The sequence below is a fragment of the Lutjanus erythropterus genome, chromosome 17 (assembly GCF_056507025.1).
Source record: "Lutjanus erythropterus isolate fLutEry1 chromosome 17, fLutEry1.hap2, whole genome shotgun sequence".
Classification (NCBI taxonomy): domain Eukaryota; kingdom Metazoa; phylum Chordata; class Actinopteri; order Lutjaniformes; family Lutjanidae; genus Lutjanus; species Lutjanus erythropterus.
In genome coordinates, this window is record NC_139333.1 from 2,962,477 (window position 1) to 2,987,458 (window position 24,982).

General features: G+C 37.8%; 1 protein-coding gene across 1 annotated transcript; it reads right to left on the reverse strand.

The window, feature by feature from the left end:
- Window positions 1-8,835: 8,835 nt before the first annotated feature.
- On the reverse strand, window positions 8,836-16,378 carry nme2a (NME/NM23 nucleoside diphosphate kinase 2a). The gene is made up of 5 exons (XM_084740451.1): window positions 16,246-16,378; window positions 12,423-12,555; window positions 9,948-10,049; window positions 9,608-9,720; window positions 8,836-9,293 (listed from the first exon to the last, which is right to left on the reverse strand). The coding sequence occupies exons 2-5, from the start codon at window positions 12,549-12,551 to the stop codon at window positions 9,179-9,181; spliced, it is 459 nt and encodes a 152-aa protein (XP_084596577.1). The 5' UTR covers window positions 12,552-12,555; window positions 16,246-16,378; the 3' UTR covers window positions 8,836-9,178.
- Between the last annotated feature and the right edge of the window lie 8,604 nt (window positions 16,379-24,982).

The following is a 24,982-nucleotide window of genomic DNA, read 5'->3' on the forward strand; positions in this document are numbered from 1 at the left end:
TTTCAATTCTCCATACCCGACATCCTTGAGGCGCAGATTTGCACCTTGCAGTGATTTGATGAAAATGTCCCTGCTGCAGCTTTAAAGAGTCCTATACATTGTTTTAGTTTAGTCCAGAAATCCTTGTGCACACTGCACAGGTTGTACAGAATATCCTTCAATCATATTTAGTGAGGCATTGTGGGTAACATCTGATTTTTGTTACAATTACTTTAACATCCACATTTTGAGCTTCAACACCCACAAACTGTGACACAGCCTTTCCTTTCACGGTCCAGCTGGTAGACCTCTCTGCAGGTTGCTATAGATTACAGAAGCCAGGATAAGCTTAAAGAAGAGAGCACATATCTAATGAGGTAACAGTGTCGGGTGCTTTGATCGCTCAGTGTGGAGCTTTAGGGACCTATCACAGTAATCAGAACTCCCACTTTACAGCTAAGAGTGGATTAGTTACTGCTGTGGCAACAACTCGGCAGCGCTAATGAGCCCAGGAGGTGACACTTCACTTCCTGTTATCACTGTTAATCAGTCAGGGACTTTGTGCTGTAATGTTGAACAGAAATTATCAAGCTGTGGAGATGAAAAGCTTTTCATAAAATAAAATTAAAAAAAAAAAAATCACCTAAAGAAGAATCCTAAATGAGAAACAAATGTGCATAGTGTGACTGTAAGTGAGCAGCAGGGTATGTTGTATAAAAGAGAAACCTTACTGGTATGATAGGGTACACTCTGGCATGTCCAAACCTACAGTCTGGACGTAGCTGCTGTCAGGCAGGAAGCTGTCATATGACCGGACAGACAGACAAACTGTACAGTGTATTCAGATGTTTCGGATGCTGGCGGATGCGTCACTTACTCACCGTCAGAGGTTTCACTGCAGCAGTGATTCAGATTGCAGTTACAGGCGTTTGTGTTCTTCTATGAACCATGTCTGCTGTATTTCTACCCAGAGCGTACCCACGTATCCATCTGGAACTCCTCCTCATTCATATGGAGTCTGGAGTGTGCCACCACAATGATTACACACTTATCTAAGCACATTAAGCTAAGCTTAGCTCAGTGTTCAATTATAGTAAAATGGAATACCAGAATTTTTTTTTTATTTAAGGACTGACCAACCCACATTATGCCAACGGGAGCTCTTATTAGTCAAATGTCATGTGTTTAAAGGAGTCTAGCCAATCGAACAGCTGTTACATGTACACTGTAGAAAAAAGTTTTGAGTCAAACTCTCATGTTTTGAAATGAACTAAAATCGAACTATAATCTTTTTCTTTAATAATAAATTATAATTAACTTTTTTTCTTTAGGAGGAACCCAAAAACTTTTTATGTTTCAGTAATTCTTCACAGTGAGCTGTGAACATGATTTGTATTTATTTGGTGCTTGAAAACTAACTATTTTTCATTATCACTTTAAGTTTAATCAGCAATTTCTGGAAAAAAAAAATTGTTACGAAAACTCAAAAGATTCAAGCTTTTCCAAGAAGCAAAGTAAATCAACTCAACAAAATATTGTAGATCAGCAAAACTTTTTTTTAATGTTTATTTCAAAACTTAAGAGTTTGATTTAAAATTAAAAAAATAATTTAATAAATGTATTTTTACAGTGTATAAACTACATGTTAGCACTACATGTTAATGTGAAGTAGCACACTGCCTACACAACTTTAAATTCATGAATCGTGGAAAGTAAACAGAATAACAAAAATGAAAATCCTTTTGAAAACAATATTTTGAGATTCCATTTTAAAATACAACAGCTAATTTTAAAGAAGACGCTGTTACTAATTTTCCAGGTTGAATTATTTGTATCTTACTTTTTTGATGCATGTAAATTCAGTGAATCCATGCGTAATTGTTCAGAAAAAAATACCTTGTGAAAATGTGTTGATCAAATGTAATCACACTGAAACAGTGAAGTTGTGGCACACTTTACACTCCATACATTCAGCATGTGTAGCGTCAAACTTTGGTTTCTGTCATTTCAAAATAAGAGGTTGGACTCTGAAAGCAGGAAAATCTGCCTTGGTTAAACAGTCTCATAATCAAGCAGTTCTGTTGTCCAAATGCGGAAAAAAAAAGTCTATGTTAAATATTTTATTAGGGTTAATATGCAAAGCATTAATGTTTTTCTATTGCTTAGGTTGTTCTCATGTCAGAGCCATATGTATGCAAGCTAGTTTATGATTCACCTGAGCCACAGAATAACAGGTTTGTTGTTGATAATGAGACATGAACAATGCACTGCTTTTCCAATAGTCTCTGAGGGCAGCATTCACACAAGACGACAGGATCTAAACGTGGCATAAATACATAGATTCTATATATATATTCTTCATGACTATGATGGTATGGAGTAACAAATCCTGATTAGTCAGAGTTCCACGCTTGGCCGTGGAAAAGACAAGACTCCTTCTTTCATTCTTAGAGCTAGATTTTTGCAGCTGTTTATCTACTACCTCCTGATGCTAGCCACATTTAGCTAAAACCAGAGTGTGAAATAGACTATGGCAGTGTGTTAGCATATGCAAATGAAAATGATTTACCTAAAAAATGATCCACTTGAAGACTAGACACCAAACATGGAAGAATTTTATCACAGCACATGAGGTAGTCTTCTAATTTGAATGATGCAATAATAGTAGATCCCATATTATTTTGCTATGTTAAATGAAACTTATAGCACCCTCAAATGTCATGATCACTACATTAATATAATTAACATATGAGATGATTTAACAAAAAATGCTATTGTATAACTGTGATTTTTGTGAGCAAGGGTTCATATACAGAATACTCGGTGTATGGCCAAAGGCTGTATTGAAAGGCAGAGCAGATTTAAACTTCTCAGTGACGGTAAAAGATCCATAACTCCTCTCTCTACCAGTAAGGTTCATGATCCAAATCTCAGGAAGTTTCATTTCTTTGGTCGCAGGGGTCAAAACTACAAGTCTGAATCAGCTGGGTTTTAAAAAGCTCAAAGGTGTCTTCATCGTGTGCATCTCGCTGTGGAAGCTAATAAGTGCTGTGATAACTAGAATCTCTTAAATATCACTTGCCACAGTGTTTATAGCAGTGGAATATTTTATTCTGAAAATCTGTGGAAGACTCTTAGAGCCAGGAATAAGAGGAAAAATGAGAGGAGGAAAGATTTTTTTTTTTTTAATTTCAAGAGTAAAGTCGAAATATCAAAAATAAAGTTGAAATGTCAAGAATCAAGTCAAACATTTCAACACTTTATTCTCAACATTTTTATTTCATTTTTATTTTTGTAGAATAAAATTGAAATGTTGAGAATAAAGCTGAAATACAATTTTGAGAATAAAGACAAATCGTGTTTCAACTTTCTGTTGACATTTTGAGTTTATGTTCAACATTTTGACCTAAACCTCAAAATTAAAAAGTCTTCCTCCATTGGTTTATTTTTTTCTGAAGCCTGGTCTATAGTCTTTAACAGTAATTCCTCTGCTGTCGAAATTGGTGGATTTCATTTCTGTCTTTTCAACTTCCAGTATGTCGTGTCAAGTGGTGCAAAAAAAAACCCCACTTTGTTTAAAAATATTTTAAGCAATTCTTTGTTTCACTCATTGTCTGATGTATTTTTTTTTTAAGGTTCACAAATTCAGAAAAAAAAACATTTGTCTGCTTTTCCAGAAACTATATTTTAGTTAATTTCAAACCTAAATCTTACACACAGTACTTATTATTTTGAACAAGCTAAGTCAGATCAAAAGTTGGGTTGCTCAAATTGGCTCCGTGAAATTCAGACAACAGATTACAAGATGAGAAATTCAAACGTGCTCATCTGGACTACCAGGGTCACGTCTTCTTGTCTGAGGCAGATTCATATGGAAGCTTATCGCTGCCACGCATAAAAAGAAAAACAGATGAGTATCAGGTTATAACATGAAAAGTTTAGTTTTATAACAAGATGTTTGTCACTTTATTATGACATACAAATGTATCACGTTATAACAAGAAACAATTTACTGTTTAATTTCTTTTAACATGATGTTATAATATATATATATATATATATATATTATCACATTATAACATGTTTCATGTCATAACAAGTTAAAGTTTTTTGTTATGTGATAAATGTTTTATGTTGTTATGACATTGTTATAACAAACTTTCAATGCTATAATGCGATACTGAACTGCTCTTTTTTAGGCGTGACAGTGATACACTGCCGTAAAATAGTTCTCACAAAGTTCTAAAGGATATACTTTTCATTTAGGCACTTCAGAGACACTTTAGACGTTGAATTTGAGCAGCTTAGACAGTTTTTTTTTTTTTAATATTTGACACTTGAATTTTCTGTTTGTAGTCTGACAATAAAAGTACTTAATTTAAATTGCACCATTTGACAGGACCTAAATATGATTTTAAAGATGGGAATTTAAATAGCAGAAAATCAAATTCAAGGTTTTCAGAGTCAAATGTGTTAATATGATAAATTTGGTGGTAGTGGTTTAGTGGTAATTAAAAAAAGCTTTCGGTTGCGATTACATTTCAGTTATTTGTTAATTCAAGAGTCTAATTATTAAGGCACTAATTTGCTTCCATACAGTTCAAACAACAAAGGTCTTATCTCACCATTTCATGTAATTTTGTCTGTTTTGTTATTTCTTTTAAATCTGTCTTGTTAAATTCTTCGTTTGAATGACACAAAAAAACATGGATGTTTGTTGCTTTTTTTTTTTTTTTTTTGGCTTTGATTTGCTCTGTGCAGCTTCCTGTTTTCCTTTGATTTCTTCACGGGATGTGAGATTAGTTTTCTACCAGTTTCCTCCTGATCAGATTGGATACAACGCTGAGCGGAAACGCTGAGCTTCTCAGACCAAATGAGCAATAAAAGACAGAGTCTCACAATCATTTGGGTCAGATAAGGTTTCAGGTTCAGATCTGTCATAGGATTTATTCTTTTCCTCTGACGTTAGAAGGCAGAAAGAAGGATTAAAGTACTTCATGACCAAACTGCATTAATATCTTAGTACAAAAAAAAAAGAAAGAAAAAAGACTGTTCTATGGACTAACTGCTGCTACCCTCCTCTAGATTAACCCTAAATAATCAAATGCACAATCAACACTGTTTTGGATCTTGTGTTTCTCACTTTTCCTTGTAGATATTAATCCTTCTTGTTTCACCTTGATCCCCAAATCTAAAAAAAAAAAAAAAAAAAAAAAAGGAACAAGTTTGACCTCCATCCACGGGTAGCTGTGTATTTAAGGTGTTTGGGTGTCAGTAGCTGGAGATGGAAGCAGTGAGTTGATTTTGGAGCGTTTGCACTGATCAACTGAATGCATGTAGAACAGAACGCGTTGTGCCGATGTCGTGCTGAGCTTGTTTTTTTGTTGTAACCGTCATTGGTTGGTCTTCAGTCTGTCTGTGTTTTATCCCTCCTCCACTGTGATCGGAAAATGTATGGAAGCCTGTGTCTGCCATGAAAAGAAAAAAAAAAGATAAAAAAAAAAAATACTCGTTAAATCCAGATTTTTCTGTAAAATTGAGATAGTAAGTCAAAACTTAATGTGATCAAAATTGTGTCTACTTCCATAATTTAGTATCTCATAATTTTAATTGGAAGCTCAGGTCTGCTGAAAAAGAAAAAAATATGATTAAAATACTCATGTTAAGTTTTCAGCAAGATTATGAAACACTGACTTAAAGATTTGACTGACAAAAGAAAACTTATAATGTGGTGGAAATTTTGTTTCCTTTCGTAATTTGTTATCTCTTAATTTGGTATCTCTCTGCCAAGAGAAGAAATCAATTAAAATTTAATCATGAAAAAAACACTGGTGCTAAATCCAAACATTTCAGAAAGAAATATGACATACTAAGTCACAGCTTTGCCTATGGAAAAATTATCATTAAAATTTTGTCTCCTTTCATAATTTAGTATCTCTTAATTTTGTACAGAAAAACAAAGAACAAACATGATTTAAACTTTTTCAGCAAAGTTTTGAGATGCTAAGTCAAAACTTTGACAAAGGTAACATCACAGTATAGTCAAAATTTTGTCTCCGTTTGTTCCTCATTTTGTATCTCAGAATTTTGATTAAAATTTGGACCCACTATTGCATAATTTTGATTTAGTATTTTAATATTTTAAAATAATTTTAGCTTACTGAGGCAAAGTGTGATGTAGTATCTTGTACTTTTGATAATTCTTTGCTTACGATCATTTTTATAGAAATCCAATATCTCACTATTATAATGTTGACTTGCAAAGTCAAAAGAATGACACAGTATCTCAAAATTTTCATAATAATCCAAAATTACAAAGATCCAACTGCTGATAAATCTTATAACTGACTTAAATTTTGACTTGCTATCTGATCATTTTGACTCACCATGAGTATTTTTATTTCTTTCATGTAAAACTTTTGTTTTTTTTTCTTTGCCTGGCGTTAACAGGCTTCCTGAGCTCAGACTGGGCTGTGTTTGCAGACTTGTCCCTGCAGCTGGACTGGTCGTGCCAGATGTGGGGCAGTGATGAGGAGCAGGCCGGAGTTGGATATTTGTTTTTGTTTTTTTCTTGGATACTAACACGGGTCTTTTGTATGTGATACCCCCCCTCCCCCTCCCCTCCTCCCCCCCAATTATATTAAACCATTATATTGTGGTGCTATATATATTTGATAAAAATGATTAAATGTATCGGGATTATTATTGTCTGAAAATAATTGTGAGTTGAGAGGGTTATGGTGCAAAATTTATTTTGGATACAAATGAAAAAAAAAAAATCTATGTTAATAGTTATAAATCTATTGATATTAACACTGACCCCTGAGGTACATTATTAGATTGCAGTTTAAAGTTTGTACATCTTTTTGATAGTGTATACCAGTTTCCTTTCATATGGTAAATTTGTGCTGTGATCAAGCTTTGATAGACTTTGTAAATAAAGCCAAATGTTTGGATCATAATATTGGTTGTAATGAATGGCTTCTTTGTTTACAAGCATTGCAAACTGTTTCCGCATGGCTGTGAAAGTTTATCTGGTGATTTTTGTAAGATCTGACTTTTACACTGAATAAAAAGGCTTATGACTTCAAACGCTGTGGAAATCCTCTGTCGCACTTTGAGCACTTGAAGGACACTTTGTCCTCTGAGCAGCTCGGCTCTAATCCAGGCTGAGACACTTAGAGGACCACGACAGTCTGTTAGCAACACTTAGCTTCTTCATTCACTTTCATGCGATATACAGTCAACGATGTAGTTTATTCTACTTCACTCTGAAATCCAACAGTTCCTAAAAGCTTGCTTCATGAAGTCTGCACTAACTCTGATCACCGTTACATTATTGTGGCATTATACTGTAGTTAAAGTGCAGATGTGAAATGTCTGCACCACCTTTCCTCTGGTGGTGGGAGAAGTATTCAGATACTTTACTTAGAAGTAAAATACTCCATTATACATACAAGTCCAGGGACCTCATTTATAAAATGGACTTAGGACCAGTGTGTAATAAATTACAGGAATTTATGTACATAAATGAGATATATTATATATAAGTATGTTATTTATTATTATCAATCAACGTAAACTCATAATGTTCCCGTTACTTTAGAAATACCCATTTATAGTTACATACTGTTGGGTCGACTTACGGAGATCATCATCCTGCGCCGTCTACGGCATACATACACTGTACCAGGACAAAAAGCAGCGGACAGTGAATCCCCGTCATCCAAGAAGCGGAGACGCGAAGAAAGTAAACGCAAACATGACAGGAAACAGCAAAAACACGAATCAACATCGGCATAGCGTTTACACGATGGAAACCGCTGATGGAGGACAAACGTTTTCACAGTGACGCTGAGGTTGCCTGTTTTCTGCTGGACAGGTAATTCATCCTACACACATAATTGTAGTTTGTTGTGAGATAGCTTTCGCTCGCCATTTTGTCCGCTGACGGCCACCGTACTCTTGGTGAGAGAGGGGCGGTGTCGGGGTAAATCCTCATAGTTGCAATCTATGGTTTGAACGCTAGATGCCACTGGAAATCACACACTTCTCCTTTAAAATTATAAGCACAAAAGTATTAGAATAACATTTTTACTGGATTATAATTAGTGATACATCAATGTAAGTGTCACTAATGTTGCAGCTGGTTAAGGCTCATTTCAGATCATTCCTCTATCAAAAAAACTTTGTAGCTCAAGAAGTGATAAAATAGTGTAGCTCTACATTTACATAGGGACTGGACTGTGAGGACACATGAAAAGTCCACTGGGCAGCCTACTGAGTGTCAAGCAGAGGACAGCTGTGGGTCGTCACGGCACAAAGCAGATCTGAGAGCAAAACCACCTAATCTGAGATTATGACTCTGCTCCAATCCGCCTGGAGCAGAAATGCACACACATTAATGTACCATTAACTAGTCTACCCCATTAGAGTGGAGCAGGTCAACATGGATCATATGGACATTAATGTCCTGTGTGTAATCATGTTGACATCCATGTGTGTAATTTGACATTTTCCTTTATACCAGGAAAGTCATTAAGACATTTACAACAGCAGCGTGGCTCATATCTTCACTGTCAGGCATAAATCTCATCTCCATGTTTAGTTTTTTTCCCCCCAGTAACTGATCATTTGTCACCCATTAAATCTGTCCCAGTTTAATATGTAAATGTCCATGTATTTAAGAGCTTCTGACTGACTAAGCAGAATTCAGTTTTACTTTTCAGGAAGTGGAAAAACCCTATTTTTGACATACAAGATTTCAGCAATGATGACAGTGCTGTGTGTAATGAACCAGTAAGACCACATGTGCATAGTGGTGCGTGTAAAGGACCAATGAATGACAGACAGGTGGTACTGTGTGTATTTTATTGGAAAGCAGATCACGGTTAAACAAAACTGACAGTCAGTGACAGTTTCAAGTCATAACTGGACACTTTGGGGTGATGGAATGTTTCTAAAGGAATAAACACCAGGAATGACCTGGACTGGACCTGGACCTCCGCAGAGACCAGATCCCAGTACAGTATGATGATGAAGAGTGGAGGACAGGAGGGGACGTGACGATTGGGACATGAAGAACTTCACACAGCAGTTCGTCTCCCCTCTAGGCTACAGGCAGAAACAGGTAATCTGAGGCAAGAGTTTCGCTGGTGTGTGACCAGCCTGAGGACTGCTGCAGGACCCGAGGAAGGGTTTAGTAGATCCAGTCCGAGGCACAGCTAGTGTACTTGACCAGCTCGTCCTCACTGAACCACAGGGAGATCTCCTTGTTGGCACTTTCCACTGAGTCACTGCCGTGGATGATGTTCCTGTTGAGACGATGAGGACAAGAAGTGAGCAAGAATATCTAGTTCTCCAAACCAAACTCCACAAGTAAAAACCAGTCATTTCACCTCCTGGTCTACGCTGCCTTGATCTGCTATGGTTGTTTGTGTCATGATATACAAATAGTCGTTCTTATGTGCTGGCACCTCTGTTTCTCCATACTGGGGAAAACACCAACTACCAACATGTTCCTTACACAGCCCTGCATCAAATAATCTGAACTGTTCCTTTAATATTCCAAAAGAGTTCTGCATTTGACCGCAGGAGGCCTGAACTTTGACACAGAGACTGGACTCACCTGCCGACGTCGATGCAGAAGTCTCCTCTGATGGTTCCGGGCTTGGAGTCGGCGGGGTTGGTCTCACCCAGCATCACTCTGCCAGTCTTCACCACACCCTTGCCTTCCCACACCTGGACAACAGCACAGGGACGAGAGAATCGTGTCAACAGCAGCAGCTGAATTCATCTGCACCAGCGGTCTAATTGTGGGCGTCATTTTCCACAACGGCCGGGCAGCAGAGCAGGTTTCAGGCTCTGTGACTCGTCTCCAGGGTTTAAGTCTTTCTGCTTCAACACATGCGCGCGCGCACACACACACACACACACTGTTTAATCTGTTGTGTGTAGTCTCTTCTTACCATGGCAACCACTGGACCAGAGCTCATGTACTCAATGAGGCCAGTGAAGAATGGTCTGCCCTTAAGGTCAGCGTAGTGCTCATTCAGGAGGGTGCTGGAGGCCTGCAGAAGACAGACAAAGAAGTCACTGAATCATTCTGTTACTGGATATTACAGTGGAACAACATGCTTTTCAACTTTCAACCATTTTACCTTCTGATACTACAGTTAGGTGTATGGAAGTGAGAAGTGCTCCTATCTAAATACAAATACAAATACATTGTTTGACACAGCAGCAATCATAAACACGAGCTTGAGTCTGTGGAGCTCCATGGCAACCAACTCTAATGTAAACTAACACTGGACCATGAAGCGTTCGCAGCCCGATGACATCACAGAACAGTCCTGGCATCTTCGCTGGGGTTACACCGATCTCAGACCGTATTAAGCAGATCAGGCAGTGGCCTCAAGTGACCAATCCACATTAGATACTCAGCCAATATGATCACATCTCATGGCTGTTACTGAGAACTTCATTTTGTATTTTATAAAGTTTATTTAAACTGTAGTTGAAGCACACCTGAGGGTCAGCGACGCTCAGATGTAGTGAATCACAACTCTGACTGAACCAAAGCCAACTGACTAGTGCTGCAACAACTGATTAATAGTTTACTATGAATCACCAAGTATTTTGATAATTGATTAACTAAGTTGGGAGTCATTTTAAGATATCCAAATTTTCTGATTTCAGCTTCTTAAACTGTGGTATATTCTGGTTTCTTTACTCCTCACATCTTTGACTTTGGGAAACACATTTTCCCCATTTTATGGACCAAACTACTAATGATTAATGGAAAAAATGATCAGAGACAATGGAAACAATCATTACAGGAACAGCTTGAAAAATACTGACAAGATTGTGACAGGAGTGATTTTGCCAATTAATCAAACGAGCTGCTACCCTATAACTAACTTATTAAAAAGTTAGTATTAAAGTACAACTAAAAACTTTAAATATACTTTAGATTTTATAGAGAATTCAAACCAGTAATATCAGCTATAATTTCATTACATAAATATAAATTTCCCATATTATTCCTGATATTAATCATAAAATCAGGGCAATCGGCTACCCTGATATCAAGAATCTAGAGAGAGAAGTTGAAGGGTGCGTCCCCTGCACTACCTAGAGCTGGCTTTAAAGCCTTTAAGGACACTCCTGTCCCACAATAACCTCAGTGTCAACAAGCCTCTGAAGGTGACCCTGCTTCTACCAGAGAGCCACATCCTGCCTCTTAAGGTTGTCGTGTCAGTTGTGAATGCACACCTGTCACATGGTCAATGCAGTCCACTTCTATGTTAACACTCCTAAATTCTTTCTAGGCCAACCAACAACTCAGACAAGTGAGAGGACATGTGGGAAACATATCGGCAAGACTACTGAAAATACAACTCACAGGTCAAATGTAGAATTTGACCTTGGACTACATAAAGGTAAAAAACCCTGCTTTTCTGCAATATTTTTGCATCACAATTTATTTTTACTAAAAAAAAAAATCATGGTGATGTCACGTTTGTCAGGGTCTGTACCAAACAAACATTTTCTTCCATTTGGGAACAAGATGTGTAGACTAGGACATCTGCAGCACTACAGTACTTCATTATAATGCAGTATCAGTATAATGCTGTTTAGTCACTTGCCTTTGCCAAAAATGGCAGCTCCTGTCACTTTAATAGCGATAATATCAAGTGCAATCAATTATATTAATCCTGAGGGAAATTCTTGTGCCAGAGGTTGCTCAAAACTTACAGTAGCACAGCAATAGAATATGAGTAGATACAAAAGGGTACCTAATAAAATTAGGTAAACTCATAAAAAAAATCAGTGCAAGGATACTGAGATATTGCAAACTACATTTAAGAGCAATATAGCACATGATTATTGAAAATCTTGTACATCAACATGTTTAATTGTACAGACCTAATTTAATCAGCTGAGCTATCTCTGGGAAAGCCTTTCTGTGATCTGATTCAGTCTTGGCTCTCATTCTGATTTCACTTCCTCCTGCAGCACTAAGCACACAGACACCATCAGGACTTCATGTGAGCACTGAAGGTTAATCTACTTGCTCAGTTAGCTGGAATGAGACATATCTGGGGTCAGGCTGAGAAGACAGGTGGTATTTCCATCAATTCTTGCATAATGTAGGTTTATGACTGTACATAGCTTCAGGACAGCATCCCACTGTAAAAGATCAGATGTAGGGGGATCAGAGACCTCGACTGAGGGCTAATCTGTTATGCTACAGTCAGGAATAGTTAAGACCTCCGATGAGCTGATTAGCCTGCTTGTCTGTCACTCACTCACAAGATCATGTGTATGTCCTTATACACTCACTGCAGAGGGTTAAAATTAACACAACAGGGCAGCTAATGTCAGAGCCTTTACTTTGAAGGTAAATATAAGTTGCCGCATTAGAAATAATCTTTACTTACATGGAGCATCTTCATGCCCACAAGTTTGAAGCCTTTCATCTCGAACCTCTTGATGATCTCTCCGATGAGGCCCCTCTGCACACCATCAGGCTTGATGGCGAGGAATGTGCGTTCACCTTGGTCAGCCATGATTCTGAAACAAAGCAGGGAAAAAAAAAAAAATTAAGATCAAGCACAACCTGCAGGACAACAAGGCTGTGGAGCCACTCACCCCTCTTGGCGGCATTTGGCACGGTCAGCTGTGGGGCCGGCTGCCGAGGGCCCCGACCCCATCGCACCGAGAGACTCATAGACAACACACAACTCAGGCTAGTGTTGATCCCACAGAGTGATCACCTAAACTGAACTGCTGTCATGTAACTGCCGGCCACACCCACTGAGTAAAGACCTTTATCCTTACACGCTTCCTGTGGTGCACTGGACACAGAGCAACTGGCAGTTTACCAAGGGCTGGGCCATGTAATTCAATTTATGAGAAAGTTTCATTTTAGTTGATATGATAATTAATTTACCAAGTACCAATTTTAACAAGGCTAGGAGAAACCAGGTTGAATTTAACATTTTTCAAGACAGGTACAACTAAACTTTCAACCAGTGAGTTGGCCTGTCCTTTTTATCAATTTCCTCATTGTGTGAGGAAACTTGTTAATTGATTGGCTGGTTGCACATCACCCACAGCACACTCAATTATCAAGGGATATGACAGGCTGTTTTTGAGCTGGGCCTAATTAGTTATGTGCTTTCATGGCAGTTTCCATTTAATGCATTTGAGGGAAACTACTAAACAGTCAACATGTATCGCTATTGCTTTACTGCCCACCTCAAAGTCAAAAAAACAACACAGTAACTCCTTAGACTAAAACAAGGAAAAACCAAAAGGGGAACATTTTATTTTCATGAGTATTTGCCACCAATTTCAGAGGATCTTTATGGAAAAGCAACTAAGGAATTTGGCACCAGTTGTGAATCAAACCGAGGGTGCTCAATAATGCAATTCATTTCCAAACAATTGATGGTGTTTGGGATTCAAATAACAAAAACTCAGTAAACTATTTTATGCCATCTGCCATATGCTGTTTTGTATAAAAAACCATCAACAACAACATTGTTATCTCAATAATGATACACCAATAATTACTGACTTGCACAGATACTGTTAAAGCCTTTAATTTGAATTCTGAGGCAAAAATGCTCTAAAAGGCCAAAAGATATTTGCAGGTTTTAGGATTAGTTTTTCCCCCCACTTGCCCAAATGGTCATGTGGGTCAGAAACCTCCTCGTCATGTTTAGACTAGGGCTGCAAGAAGAAAAATACTGAAAAATGTCCATCCCAGTGTTTCAGAGTCCAAGGTGATGTCTTTAAATGTCTTGTTTTGTCTGACTAAGCCCAGAGATACAGTTTAGTGATAAATGAAAACTTGAAACCGCCACATTTGAGAAGTTGAAAACGTCTTTTTGCATGAGAAACTACTTTAATGATTACCTGATAATTGAAAGTTTAATTCATTTACCACAGCATTACCCAGTGTGATTCACTTGCAAATAAAAGGGTCTTTCCAGGCCAGTATAAAAAAAAACCCCCAAGGCCTACAGCTGAACATTGAAATAATCATGAGAGATGATGGTGCCTCAAGAGTTTAAGCCTCTCATTCTCCAAAGTCTGCAAAATGGAGTACATTAGTGCGTTTCATACCAATACAGGCTGAACATGACAAAGGCACAGACCGGGATAAACAAGACTTAGGGTTGGGTTTCCTAACAATACAGGACTTATGTTAGAGATCAAATCATGTTACTTCCTGACCCCCCGCCCCCAGCTATGTAGACCATGTTGAATTTCTAATTCAAGTTCAGCAGGTTGATGTGGCCTCTTACTGCTGCAGGTAGAGCTGTGTGATATGCTCAAAAACTTCATATATTACGCAGATATTGCAACTGCAATCTGATTCGTAAATTGTGGGAATGATCAGTTTTGCATCACAATTTTCATTAAAAACTATTAAAATAATTGTATACTGTACTTGGCCACATTACAATTCAATAATATTTCTATCAATTGTGCAGCCCTGGCCGCAGTCCCACTAATGCACCAATTTCAATGACAGGCACAGTTCTTAAAATGCAATTCCTTTAAACTGCTGACACACGGCCCTCTTGGACTAAAGGAGCAATTTCACAAACACCATACATGATGCAACACCAGAGCGACATAATTAAACAGAAGTGACTGCCTGTTCCTGCACACTATTCATTTATTGGCAATAAACCGCTGCCTCAGGCTGCAACTACATTCCTTCGTTCCATTACATTTAAAATGAACAAAACCGGAGAGCGACCAAGTGTTCAGATTACCTCTGTACAAGACAGTTCTACAGTAAAGGCCACAAGTTAATTTTGACATTCAAACAGGTTTGGTGGACTGATTGATAGGCCCTTGTTACATTAGCCTAACATGTAAACTCATGCATCATGCTCTGTCAGGTGTGTATAGTCCCTTACCAATAAAGCTGCAACAATTGGATAATCAATTACCAAATGAATCAGAAACTATTTAATAATTAATCTGTTTAAGAGACAATTCTGATTTCAGCTTCTTTCTGCTTTCTCTACTCCTTTATAACAATAATCTGAATATCAGTTTGACATAACAAGACATTTGAGGATGCCTTCTTGGCCTTTGAGAAACTCCACATTTCACAGGCAAACAATTATTCATCAATTGAGAAAGTAAGAGTTGGTTGCAGCCCTGCTTGCCAAACTGGAGGTGTTGGGGGGAAAAACACCAGACAAACCGGTAATTTTTAAATGAATGAAATCATAAGACTGCAACATTCCATAAAATAATTTGTCCCCCTTGCATGGATATGCATAAATCTGGCATATTTTGTTTCAATTCCTTTATGCTCCTGCTGCAGATATCAAATGTATACTATCCCTTTCCTTTTAAGAAAAGGAAAATTCTTAGTCTGGTTTGGGGTAGATGTATTTATGGAAACCGGTTTTCCAACCGCATAGGGTGTATACATACTGTACTGTGTCAGGAACAGGTTGTGATAGTGAAGAAGGGACAAAAAAAAAAAAACATGACCATTTGTCAGACATGGGGACAATATGGGAGAACTGTGATGCCGGAAGGAGATGGAGAGAGGGCAATGAAAAATGCAGAGGTTGGCAAGTTATTAGCAAATACGCTGCAGCCCCCTGAGAGACGTCTGAAGGCACGTGCCCGACGTACAAGAGCACGTAAAAGGACTTTAGCGCTTTGCTGAGTGACGTTCAGAGTGGCGGCTGCTTCTGACAGGCGGCCTTGAGCCCGGCATGAGTCAAAACCAGCCAGCAGAGCCAGTTTCATCCTCCGAGGACACTCCGTATTACTACAAACTGCCTACATGCAAAAACTGCTAATTAATTAGAGCCACGCTGGGACTAGAACACGCAGTTCTTCAGGGAACAGTCAGACAGACAGGCCCGGGCCTCCACTCAGACAGCCACATGGTCTTTTGTTAGCTGCTGCGGCAAATCACGTCCAACGCGGCCTGTCAGGGCGACGGTGCATTCATTCATTACAGCCGCCGACACCTGAACATGTCCCGCAGCTTCACTTCTTAACGTGCTCCTCCTCGACTTAATGCCTTACACATAAGTTTGGTGTAACGGGCTAAAACTGAGTTACACCACACCTTAGAAAACCGGACTGCTACAAAACTAATGAATGCTGGCTCTAAACCCCGCCGTGTAAACCACAGGGGTTTTATTAATACTAATTACATCAACACAAATGTAAGTCCTAAGTCTAAAAACAGAGATGAAACGTCCACGTTACCTTGATAGAGTAGCTCCGGTAGACTTGAATGCAGCAGTTGCTCCGGTTGACGTGGGAGAAGACCGACAGAGTGTGCGCAGCTGCCTTTTATTTGCGGAGGCGGAGACTGCTACTACGGCAACACACTGCGGACAAAAAGTACCGCAGTAGAGCAGTGTGTCAAGACCGCGAGAAGACTGCTGCTTTGACTGTTGTCGGACACAACTGTGGAAGCCCGTTTTCAAAAAAAAAAAAAAAAAAAAAAAGACAAATGAGAATTATTAGATAAAAAAGTCGAAAAAATAATTATGATAATTAAGAGATTATAAAAACATAATTATGGCAGAATTATGAGACAAGAAATCTAAATTTTGAGATAAAAAGTCTGAATCATGAGATTAAAAAAAAAATCTGAATCATGAGATTAAAAAAGTAATAACTATGAGATTTTTAAAAATTCATAATTCTAAGATTAAAAAAGTTGAAATGATGAAATATAAAGTCCTAATTACGAGATTAAATGTCATGAGATATAAAAAGAGTCAAAATTATGAGAGGGAGGGTAACTTTGAAAAGTAAAGTCAGTGATGTGACCTAAGTAAGTAATATTAAAGTAATGTCACTCAATTACTTTCTTTTACTTTTGGATTACCTCAGTATAAAATATGGTGAAATTGTTTAGCCTACTATAGTGTTTTTAGGGCCATAACTGATGATTATTTTGATTGTTCTCTCAATTAACTGACTAGTTGTTCGGTTAATGAAATGTGTGAAAGTGGTGAAAAATATTGATCAAAGTTCAAGATGACGTCCTCAAATGTCTTGATTTGTCCAAAACTCAAAAATATTCAGTTTGTTGTCAGAGAGGAGTCAAGAAACCAGAAAATATTCTCAATTAAAAAGCTGAAATGATAGAATTTTGACTTTTTTTTTTTTTAAATAAAAAAATACTCAAAATAATCAATCAATTATCAAAATAGATGCAGATTAAATTAGTAGTCAATATAACATTGATTAATCATTGCAGCTCTAAGTGTTTTATGTTTGTTGTGAGGTTTATTAGTTTGTCCAGCTGTTCCGTCCTTTGTTGTGCTCAATTGATTGACTGATTGTTTAATTTAAAGATAAAACATGTTGAAAATTCCACCCAGTGAAGCATTTTTCCACCAGAGGTCCTGATAATGAATTGGCGGCTGTGTGTGTACTGTGTATTGTAGGATCTCTTTTATGGCAGTGTTTCTGTCCTGCATGTTTTAGATGTTTCCCTGCTTCAACACACCTGATTCAAATGATGAGGCTGCTATCAGGCTTCTGCAGAGGCTTGATGACGAGCTGATGATGTGAATCAGGTGTGTTAGAGCAGGGAAACATGTAAAACATGCAGGACAGGACCAGGATTGAGGAAACACTGCTTTATGGCACTCCTTGAGAGATATGTGTTGTTTCACTTTCATTTTTAACTTATTAACTTATTATTAACTTAACTTATTTTAAACAGGTCAGTGCATTCTTTATGTTGTCTTTGTATTATATATGCTAAATATTTTCAACCCATATATTCAGTCCATTATCTGTCTCATTCTTTTTTTGAAAGTAGCTCCATGCAGTAGGATTTCTACAACAAAACATTTTATGATACATTTTTATGAGCTGCACTTGAAGGTAACATTTGAAATGAGAGACCTGCTCAGTGACTGAAGCTTCCAAGGAAAGAAAAGGAAGGAAACAGCTCCTCCAACATTATCCCTCCATTAATGATCATTTCATCAGAGGAATTAAACCTACAGGCTCATTCTTGAAAATTATGTCATATGTGGAAAGCTTTCAGTTGTAGACTTATCCAGGCACATACACACACACACACACACACACACACACACACACACACACACACACACACACACACACACACACACACACACACACACACTGAAACCCACCACCAAGGTAACAGAACTTTTTCACTTTGAACTTTTTAGTTCACCCATATCCTTGAGAAAATAAATAAATAAATGAATATATGAAAATACATAAAACAAATACAAAAAATATTAATACCAACACTCACACAATTAGTTTGATTACTTTAAGGATTTATAAATTGATCTTTTAAAATATTACTTTCCAGCATAAAAATCATAAGAAAAAAACCCTCTCAAAATAAAGTTTTATCCCAATTCTCAAGAATGGGTGAGTTCAAGATTGTCTTTATTATACCAAAGAATATAATTTTTACAGCATGTTGAGTTTCTGTTTTCAGTTGATCATCATACTCGGCCTCCAGGCCACGTTGCATAAAAGCTCCCCTCTATTACCATCATGATAAGATAATACCTTGGTGGTTTACACATGCAGACATTAAGTACAGTCCTGTAGGAGGCTTTGAAAAGGATTTATGGGTTGAAAGCTCGCAGCTTTTATGGTACAAACTACATGTAAGTCATAAAGTCACTGGGCATTGCGTAACATTAATGGAAATAACCTTAATGTATCCTGGGATATTGAGGCCATAAAGAAGTGTATCTCTTACCTACAGCAGCAGTATTCCCTCCTCCCCTCACCTCACTCACTGTGGATGAATGGAGTTTTTGTGAGGCTGACTTCCAGCAGTATGAAAATATTAGGTATGTCGGCCCAAATCAAATCTCCCTCTGAGATTCAATCTGCTTTGACACATTAAGTTTTCAGCCACTGCTTCATTGGCTGGCTGCCACCAGCTTTAATGAATACTGAGGCAGCAGCAGCGACTGAGACCCGAGAGGAAGTGTGTGTGTGTGTGTGTGTGTGTGTGTGTGTGTGTGTGTGTGTGTGTGTGTGTGTGTGTTGTCCACACACTCCATTCTGCTGCCTGTCATTAACTCTGATTATTAGATGGGTGGGAGACAAAATGCAGACTTACACAAAGCTACTAGCTGACACCACTGTGGTCGCATATAGAACTCCCTAAATGAAATCTATAGCAACACACACACACACACACACACACACACACACACACACACACACACACACACAAAGTGCCTCTGTGTTTTACCCTTTTTCAAAGAAGGAGTTTGTCAAAGTTTCTTTCTAAGACTAAGGGTTCCATTAAGAGCACTTCTGGACAAAAAAACCTTTTTAGTCAAGGGTTCTTTGTACCATAATATAAAAGGTTCTTGGTAGAACCCCCTTGGAATATAGAAGAAGCCCCTGGATGGGGCAACACCTTATGTTGAATTCTAGGTAGAACCCAAATATATATATATATAGATATATATATAGATAAATATGGAGGATGTTGCAGGAAACTTCACAGGTGTGCAGCTGAGGTCAAAATGAAGTTAGCTGGAAGCAGGTTTTAGGTGTGACAACAGTGAGAAGCATCAGTTATATCAGAACTGGAGAGTATTTCTTCACTGGAAGAAGAACAAAGAATGACACTGAAAGCTTTTCTCAGTGGAAAAGATGTTTTCACTCTTCTGCCAGCTGGCTGCGGCGAGAGTTTGATCTGATTGGTTGAAGTTAGCTTGTTTTAGACTTCATAGACAGATGGTTGATCCAATCACCTGCCAAGTGTTTTCTGAAAGTGCCTGCCCTTTTCCAAATGGTTTCTAAGGATGACTTTCCAGATAATGAAAAACAGAAAAAACAAAGTGATGCTTTTTTTGTTAGGTGACCAACAATGTGTTGGATTTTATTTTTGATTAAATTAGTCAGGTTGTCTTGTCATGTGATCAAACGACTTCACATGGACAACACACATATTATTGTCAGAAAATAAGAAAATAGTGTCTGTCATTGGCTGTTTTAGCAAAACTTGGAAACCATGATGGAGATGGGTTTGCCTGTGCAACAAATACCAACCCGTTTGTCTGATAATTCTTCTTTTATGGCCCCCACCCCACGGGCTCCAGAGCAACTGAACTGCCTGCACTGTCCCCTGTTTCCTCTCCTCTCCTCTCCTCTCCTCTCCTCTCCTCTCCTCTCCTCTCCTCTCCTCTCCTCTCCTTCTGCACCTTCAGCAGCGGATGCTCTTAGAAAACAAAATGGAGAGTTAATCCCTTGGCCTAATCTCCTGCGTTCTACTCCCAGTCCTATTTTTACCAGGGCTTAAGGCCAGGATTAGACCGCCTTTTTTCTCCCTCTCTCTCACTGTGTTATTCAGGAGGATGAAACTATTGATGGTTAAGTGCTGTTCACACCACTCACCAAAGCTTGTTAGCCAGGCACGGATGTGTGTGTGTTGTCGAAGAGTGTTGTGCTGCTGTTGCCTTCTTACTACGAAGGCCTCCCAGGGCGCGACGGCGCAGTGAACTGAGGATGCGGCATAATTGGCATCGTCTCAGCGTTCTGTGATGTGCTCTTTCTTGTGCTTAATACAGAGGGCAGGGCACATCGCTCGCACAAAATGTGAAGCGAGAAGCTGTTTGTGCTCTAATGGATTGTAATACAGAGTCATTATTTTGCTTTTAGAGGCAGCTCTCCCAGCCGGCGAGAGGGTGAAGCTGTTTTGCGGAATTGCTTCGGATGTAAAATGGTGTTGACAAAAATTTCTCGCAGGCAAAAAGGTTGGTTTATTGCCTCAAATTGCTCCTGCACGCAGGCAGATGAGTGATTTCAGGTGTCGTACTGGAGGTTTTTAGTGGCAGGCAGCCAATGTTCCTCTAAATCCTCCCTGCAACCTGAAGATGGGTCTCTGGAAGAGGCTGTACACACACCTGCAAGCACATCAACACATCTACACACTGTAAAAAATCAGACGGGAGTTAAGCAGAATAAACTAATTTTTCTCGTCAATCTAACGTAAATATACAAGTTTTATTTATTCAAGTTAACTAAACTTGAATTTAAAAATTTGTCGTATTTGTAGTTTTGAATTGAAAGTAGAATGAATAAACTGTACAGTTCAATCAAATCATTATAATTTTCTAGAATATTAGCAGACTTCCAAGAATGCATTGCAGAGCTGAGACACTTCTTTACACCATAAAACTAAATACTCAAAATAATTCATTGTAATAAGTGGTGAAAACTTAAAATTTGTTTACAGGTTCTGATAACTTAATGTTAAGTACCTGTAGAATTTTTCTTTCTTTTTTGTTAATAAAACTCAGAATATGACCTTTACCAAACATTAAATAATGTTTTTTTTATTCTTATTGTTCTGTTAAACTTATTATGATGAGGGGCTGCAATTTACTGAAATATTTGAGTTGGTTTGATCAATTATTTTAATTTTGCTGTAATCAAACAGTACATGTAGCTAATTCAGAATATTTAAACTCTGATAACCTTCAACTTTTGAGTCTATGAGCTCAAAAATTCTGCTGTTTTGTCATGTGGAGTCCCTCAGGGATCAGTTTTGGGCCCATTTTATTTTCCATTTACATGCTGCCACAAGGACAGATAATCAGTCATTTCAGCAACAACCCTTTTCATTTGTAAACTAATGACATCCAGTTGTATTTTTTAGTGCTGCAACTAGCGATTACTTTTATTGTTGATTAATCTGTTGATAATTTTCTTGATTAATCGATCAAATAATCCTGTCACAATCTTTTTCAAGTCTCTTCAGTAATGGTTATTTTCATTTTGAACAACCTGTTGATCGTTTTCTCTGCTAATCGATTAGTTGTTTGGTTCCTAAAATGTCATAATATGTTGATCAGATCAGAAAGTGTTTCCCAAAGGTCAAGATGACGTCCTAAAATGTCTTGTTTTGTCCACAAGTCAAAGATATTAGGTTTACTGTCAGAGAGGAGTAAAGAAACCAATCATTTTCTGCAGTTAAATGCAAACTGAGGTTTTGATTATTGTGCCTGAGAACCATCAGCCAACATTCAGGCAGAGTCTCAGTACCTGTCCTCATCTTGTTGATCTAGTCAGTGTAATCTTGGTGTGATTTTTGCCCAAGCTGTGAGTTCTGATACTTACATTAGGACACTTATTCAATAATATTTCCTTCATCTATATCCAAACTGATCCATTGTGTCAAGAAATGTGATGGAGATGCTTAAACATGTATTTACAATTCTCTTTTCACTGGCTTTAATAAATCTTCCCAACACCATCTACAAACTATCCAATATGCTGCTGCTAGGCTTTTAACACAATCCAACACATGGTCACATATTATAACCTCTCTGCACCTGCTTCCTGTTCTTTCTTTTTAGTTTGCACTTACAGAGCCTGACACGTTTCAAGACTTTCAAGACTGGTTGACATCCCGTAAGCTTTGGAATAGTCTTCCTTTAAGTGAGAGATCTTTGGACTCTGTGGACTTAAAAAGCAGACATGCATTTGTATAATATTTTAGGCATTTAATGTTTTAATCTTGTACCTTTATCTGCTCATCCTGTATATTTTATCTGGTGTTTTATCTTTGATTCATTTGTTTGAGTCTATTTGATTTTATTTCTTTTACTGTGAACCACTTTGTGACTGGTGTCTGTGAAAGTTGCAATATAAACAAATAAAAAAAACTTTGTTGTTATAGTTTGAAGAAAATACATATGATGAAAACTTGCTGTTTGTCTATAAGACACTGTAAAATAAGGCATAGTTGTTTGTTTTCACAGTAATGAAAACACTGAGAACCATGATGAAGCTTAGTATTGAATTCAGTCTCTCCTTCTGTACACTTAAATTTAATAAATTCACCGGGAGCAGTTTCACATATTGTTTTTTTGCTGGAACAAAGTAGCTTCAACAGGAGCAGCTGCAGTTATATTTTTGTGTGGAATGAAGAACGGAGAAAATCTGAGAGGAAATCAAATTTGTCTGTGATGTTTACCAGTGTGACTAAAGACTTTTTTGGTTCAACTTAATGTCTTAAACTTCTTGAACATGTTTTCTCAAATACAACTTAATTAATAATAAGTAAATCTGGCTAGAAAGGTTTATTTTTTTTGAATCACTACAAAATGACCACAACGTGTCTTTTCAAATTCATTCAGCGTAAAGTTTAAAGACAGCATGGACACTAATCTTTTTTCTTTATGTGAAAAGAAGACCTGCCTCTTGAAACTGTAAAAATGGGAAAAGAAATCTAATTTCTTCGTAATGTCTGTCAGTGTGACTGAACATTTGTTGGTTCAACTTAATATCTTTAGCTTACTGAACATGTTGGCTCAAGTACAACTGACTTAATATCCAGTTATTTGACTAGAAAAGTTTATTTGTTTTGAATCTTTTCAAAATTACCTCAACTTATCTTTTCAAATTCAGTGAAGTCAAAATATTAAGGTAGCTCAGCCAATATTTTTTTCTTTGGGTGAAATGAAGAACTTAAACACTCGTTGGTTCAATTTAATATCTTTAGTTTATTGAAGACGTTTTCTCAAGTGCAGCTGAATTAATATCCAGTTTATTTATTTTGAATTATTGCAAAATTCCCTCCACTTATCCTTTCAAATTTGGTCAACCTAAAAATTTTAAAGCAGCTTCGGCACTCACTTTTTCTAGTTAAAACAAACAGTTTCGTTTTACAGTGCACCTGCGAGCCTTATCTATCACTGCACTGCTCAGGGTGCAGAGCTCCACCAGCTCCCCGAGTTCTCTGACAGAGATAAAAAGTGTCATTTTTAGCTGGATTCACTTTATGAAGCCCGTAGATCTCTGCAGCCTCCATCTGCCCACAGGGGATTATTACACAGCTGAGAATCATTACTGTAATATAACATGCATTGTTTTGGGATGGAGGTTATGATGAGCCCATACCGCCACAGTCCATTGCCTCAGACAGTGTTGCCACATAAGCTGCGTGGTCTGGATTCAAAAGGGCACCAGCCCTCCTATGAAACAGAGTTTTATGAATTCATAATTTAAAGGAAAGCTGAACAAGCTTCGTCCGCTGATATTTCCCTGTCAGGTAAATGGGTTTTGCTGTGTTCTGTGCTCTAACTATTCCTCAAGCTGCCTTACATGACCTTGTGGAGACACACTCCAAATGCCCTGCTGAGCCCAAGAAATCCATTACATTTTCATACACCTGCAGTCGTGATTGAAAGCTTCGGGCCACCGCTCCTGAAACGCACAACAGCCCGTCGCATGTGAGCATACAGCGGGCAGCTGAATAATTGATGCGGTCTGTGTCTGGCAGAGGCCCGTAATAAAACCAGCTCTGATTGTCTGGATGAAAAGCTTCAGACTTCACTGTGGTGCAGTGTGGAGTCGGTCATGCAGGTCCACCATCATTCATGGACTGGATGAGTCACAGCAAATGCACTGTCATGACCTGTGATATGAGCTATTGTTTTAGTTGACTCATACAGAAGGAACCACACCGCAAAGTTTGTGTACAGTAGTACAAAATCATAACATCACCTGTATTTCACCCATTCTTGCAAACTTCAATTCCAATTTTGGTGAAAATATATTCTTTAAGGAATAATTTATATATAAAATATGTAATTTATGAAATGTTTTAGTCTGCTTAATTTGATTAATATATTAACTTCAAGAATTCACAGCTGCAAATAAATTAAAAAATGTGTTAAAAGCCTTAAAAAACTAAAACTAATAATACCTACTGATAACATGGCTGTACAAATGTGCTATTATAATAATTTTGTTCCTAATAAAGTCTCATTTATGCTCTCTTTTCGACAATATAACCGTCACTGCCCAAATACTTTCATGCATCCTTTACATTAGCAAGGATGTTAAGCAACACACTAGAGGGCGCTGCTCAGAGTCAACCACAAAGAAGAGGATGAGTCAGTTTTGTTTCTGAAAACAGCAAATATAGCAGGCTGTAATAGCATACTTCTTGAGAAAG

What these genes read in the sequence shown, in the direction of transcription:
- nme2a (XM_084740451.1), bottom strand. Translation starts at nt 12,551, where the DNA reads ATGGCTGACCAAGGTGAACGCACATTCCTCGCCATCAAGCCTGATGGT. An exon ending in TGGGCATGAAGATGCTCCAT is followed by an intron (nt 10,050 to 12,422) that starts GTAAGTAAAGAT and finishes TGTCTTCTGCAG; the next exon opens with GCCTCCAGCACCCTCCTGAA. An exon ending in CTGGTCCAGTGGTTGCCATG is followed by an intron (nt 9,721 to 9,947) that starts GTAAGAAGAGAC and finishes GCTGTTGTCCAG; the next exon opens with GTGTGGGAAGGCAAGGGTGT.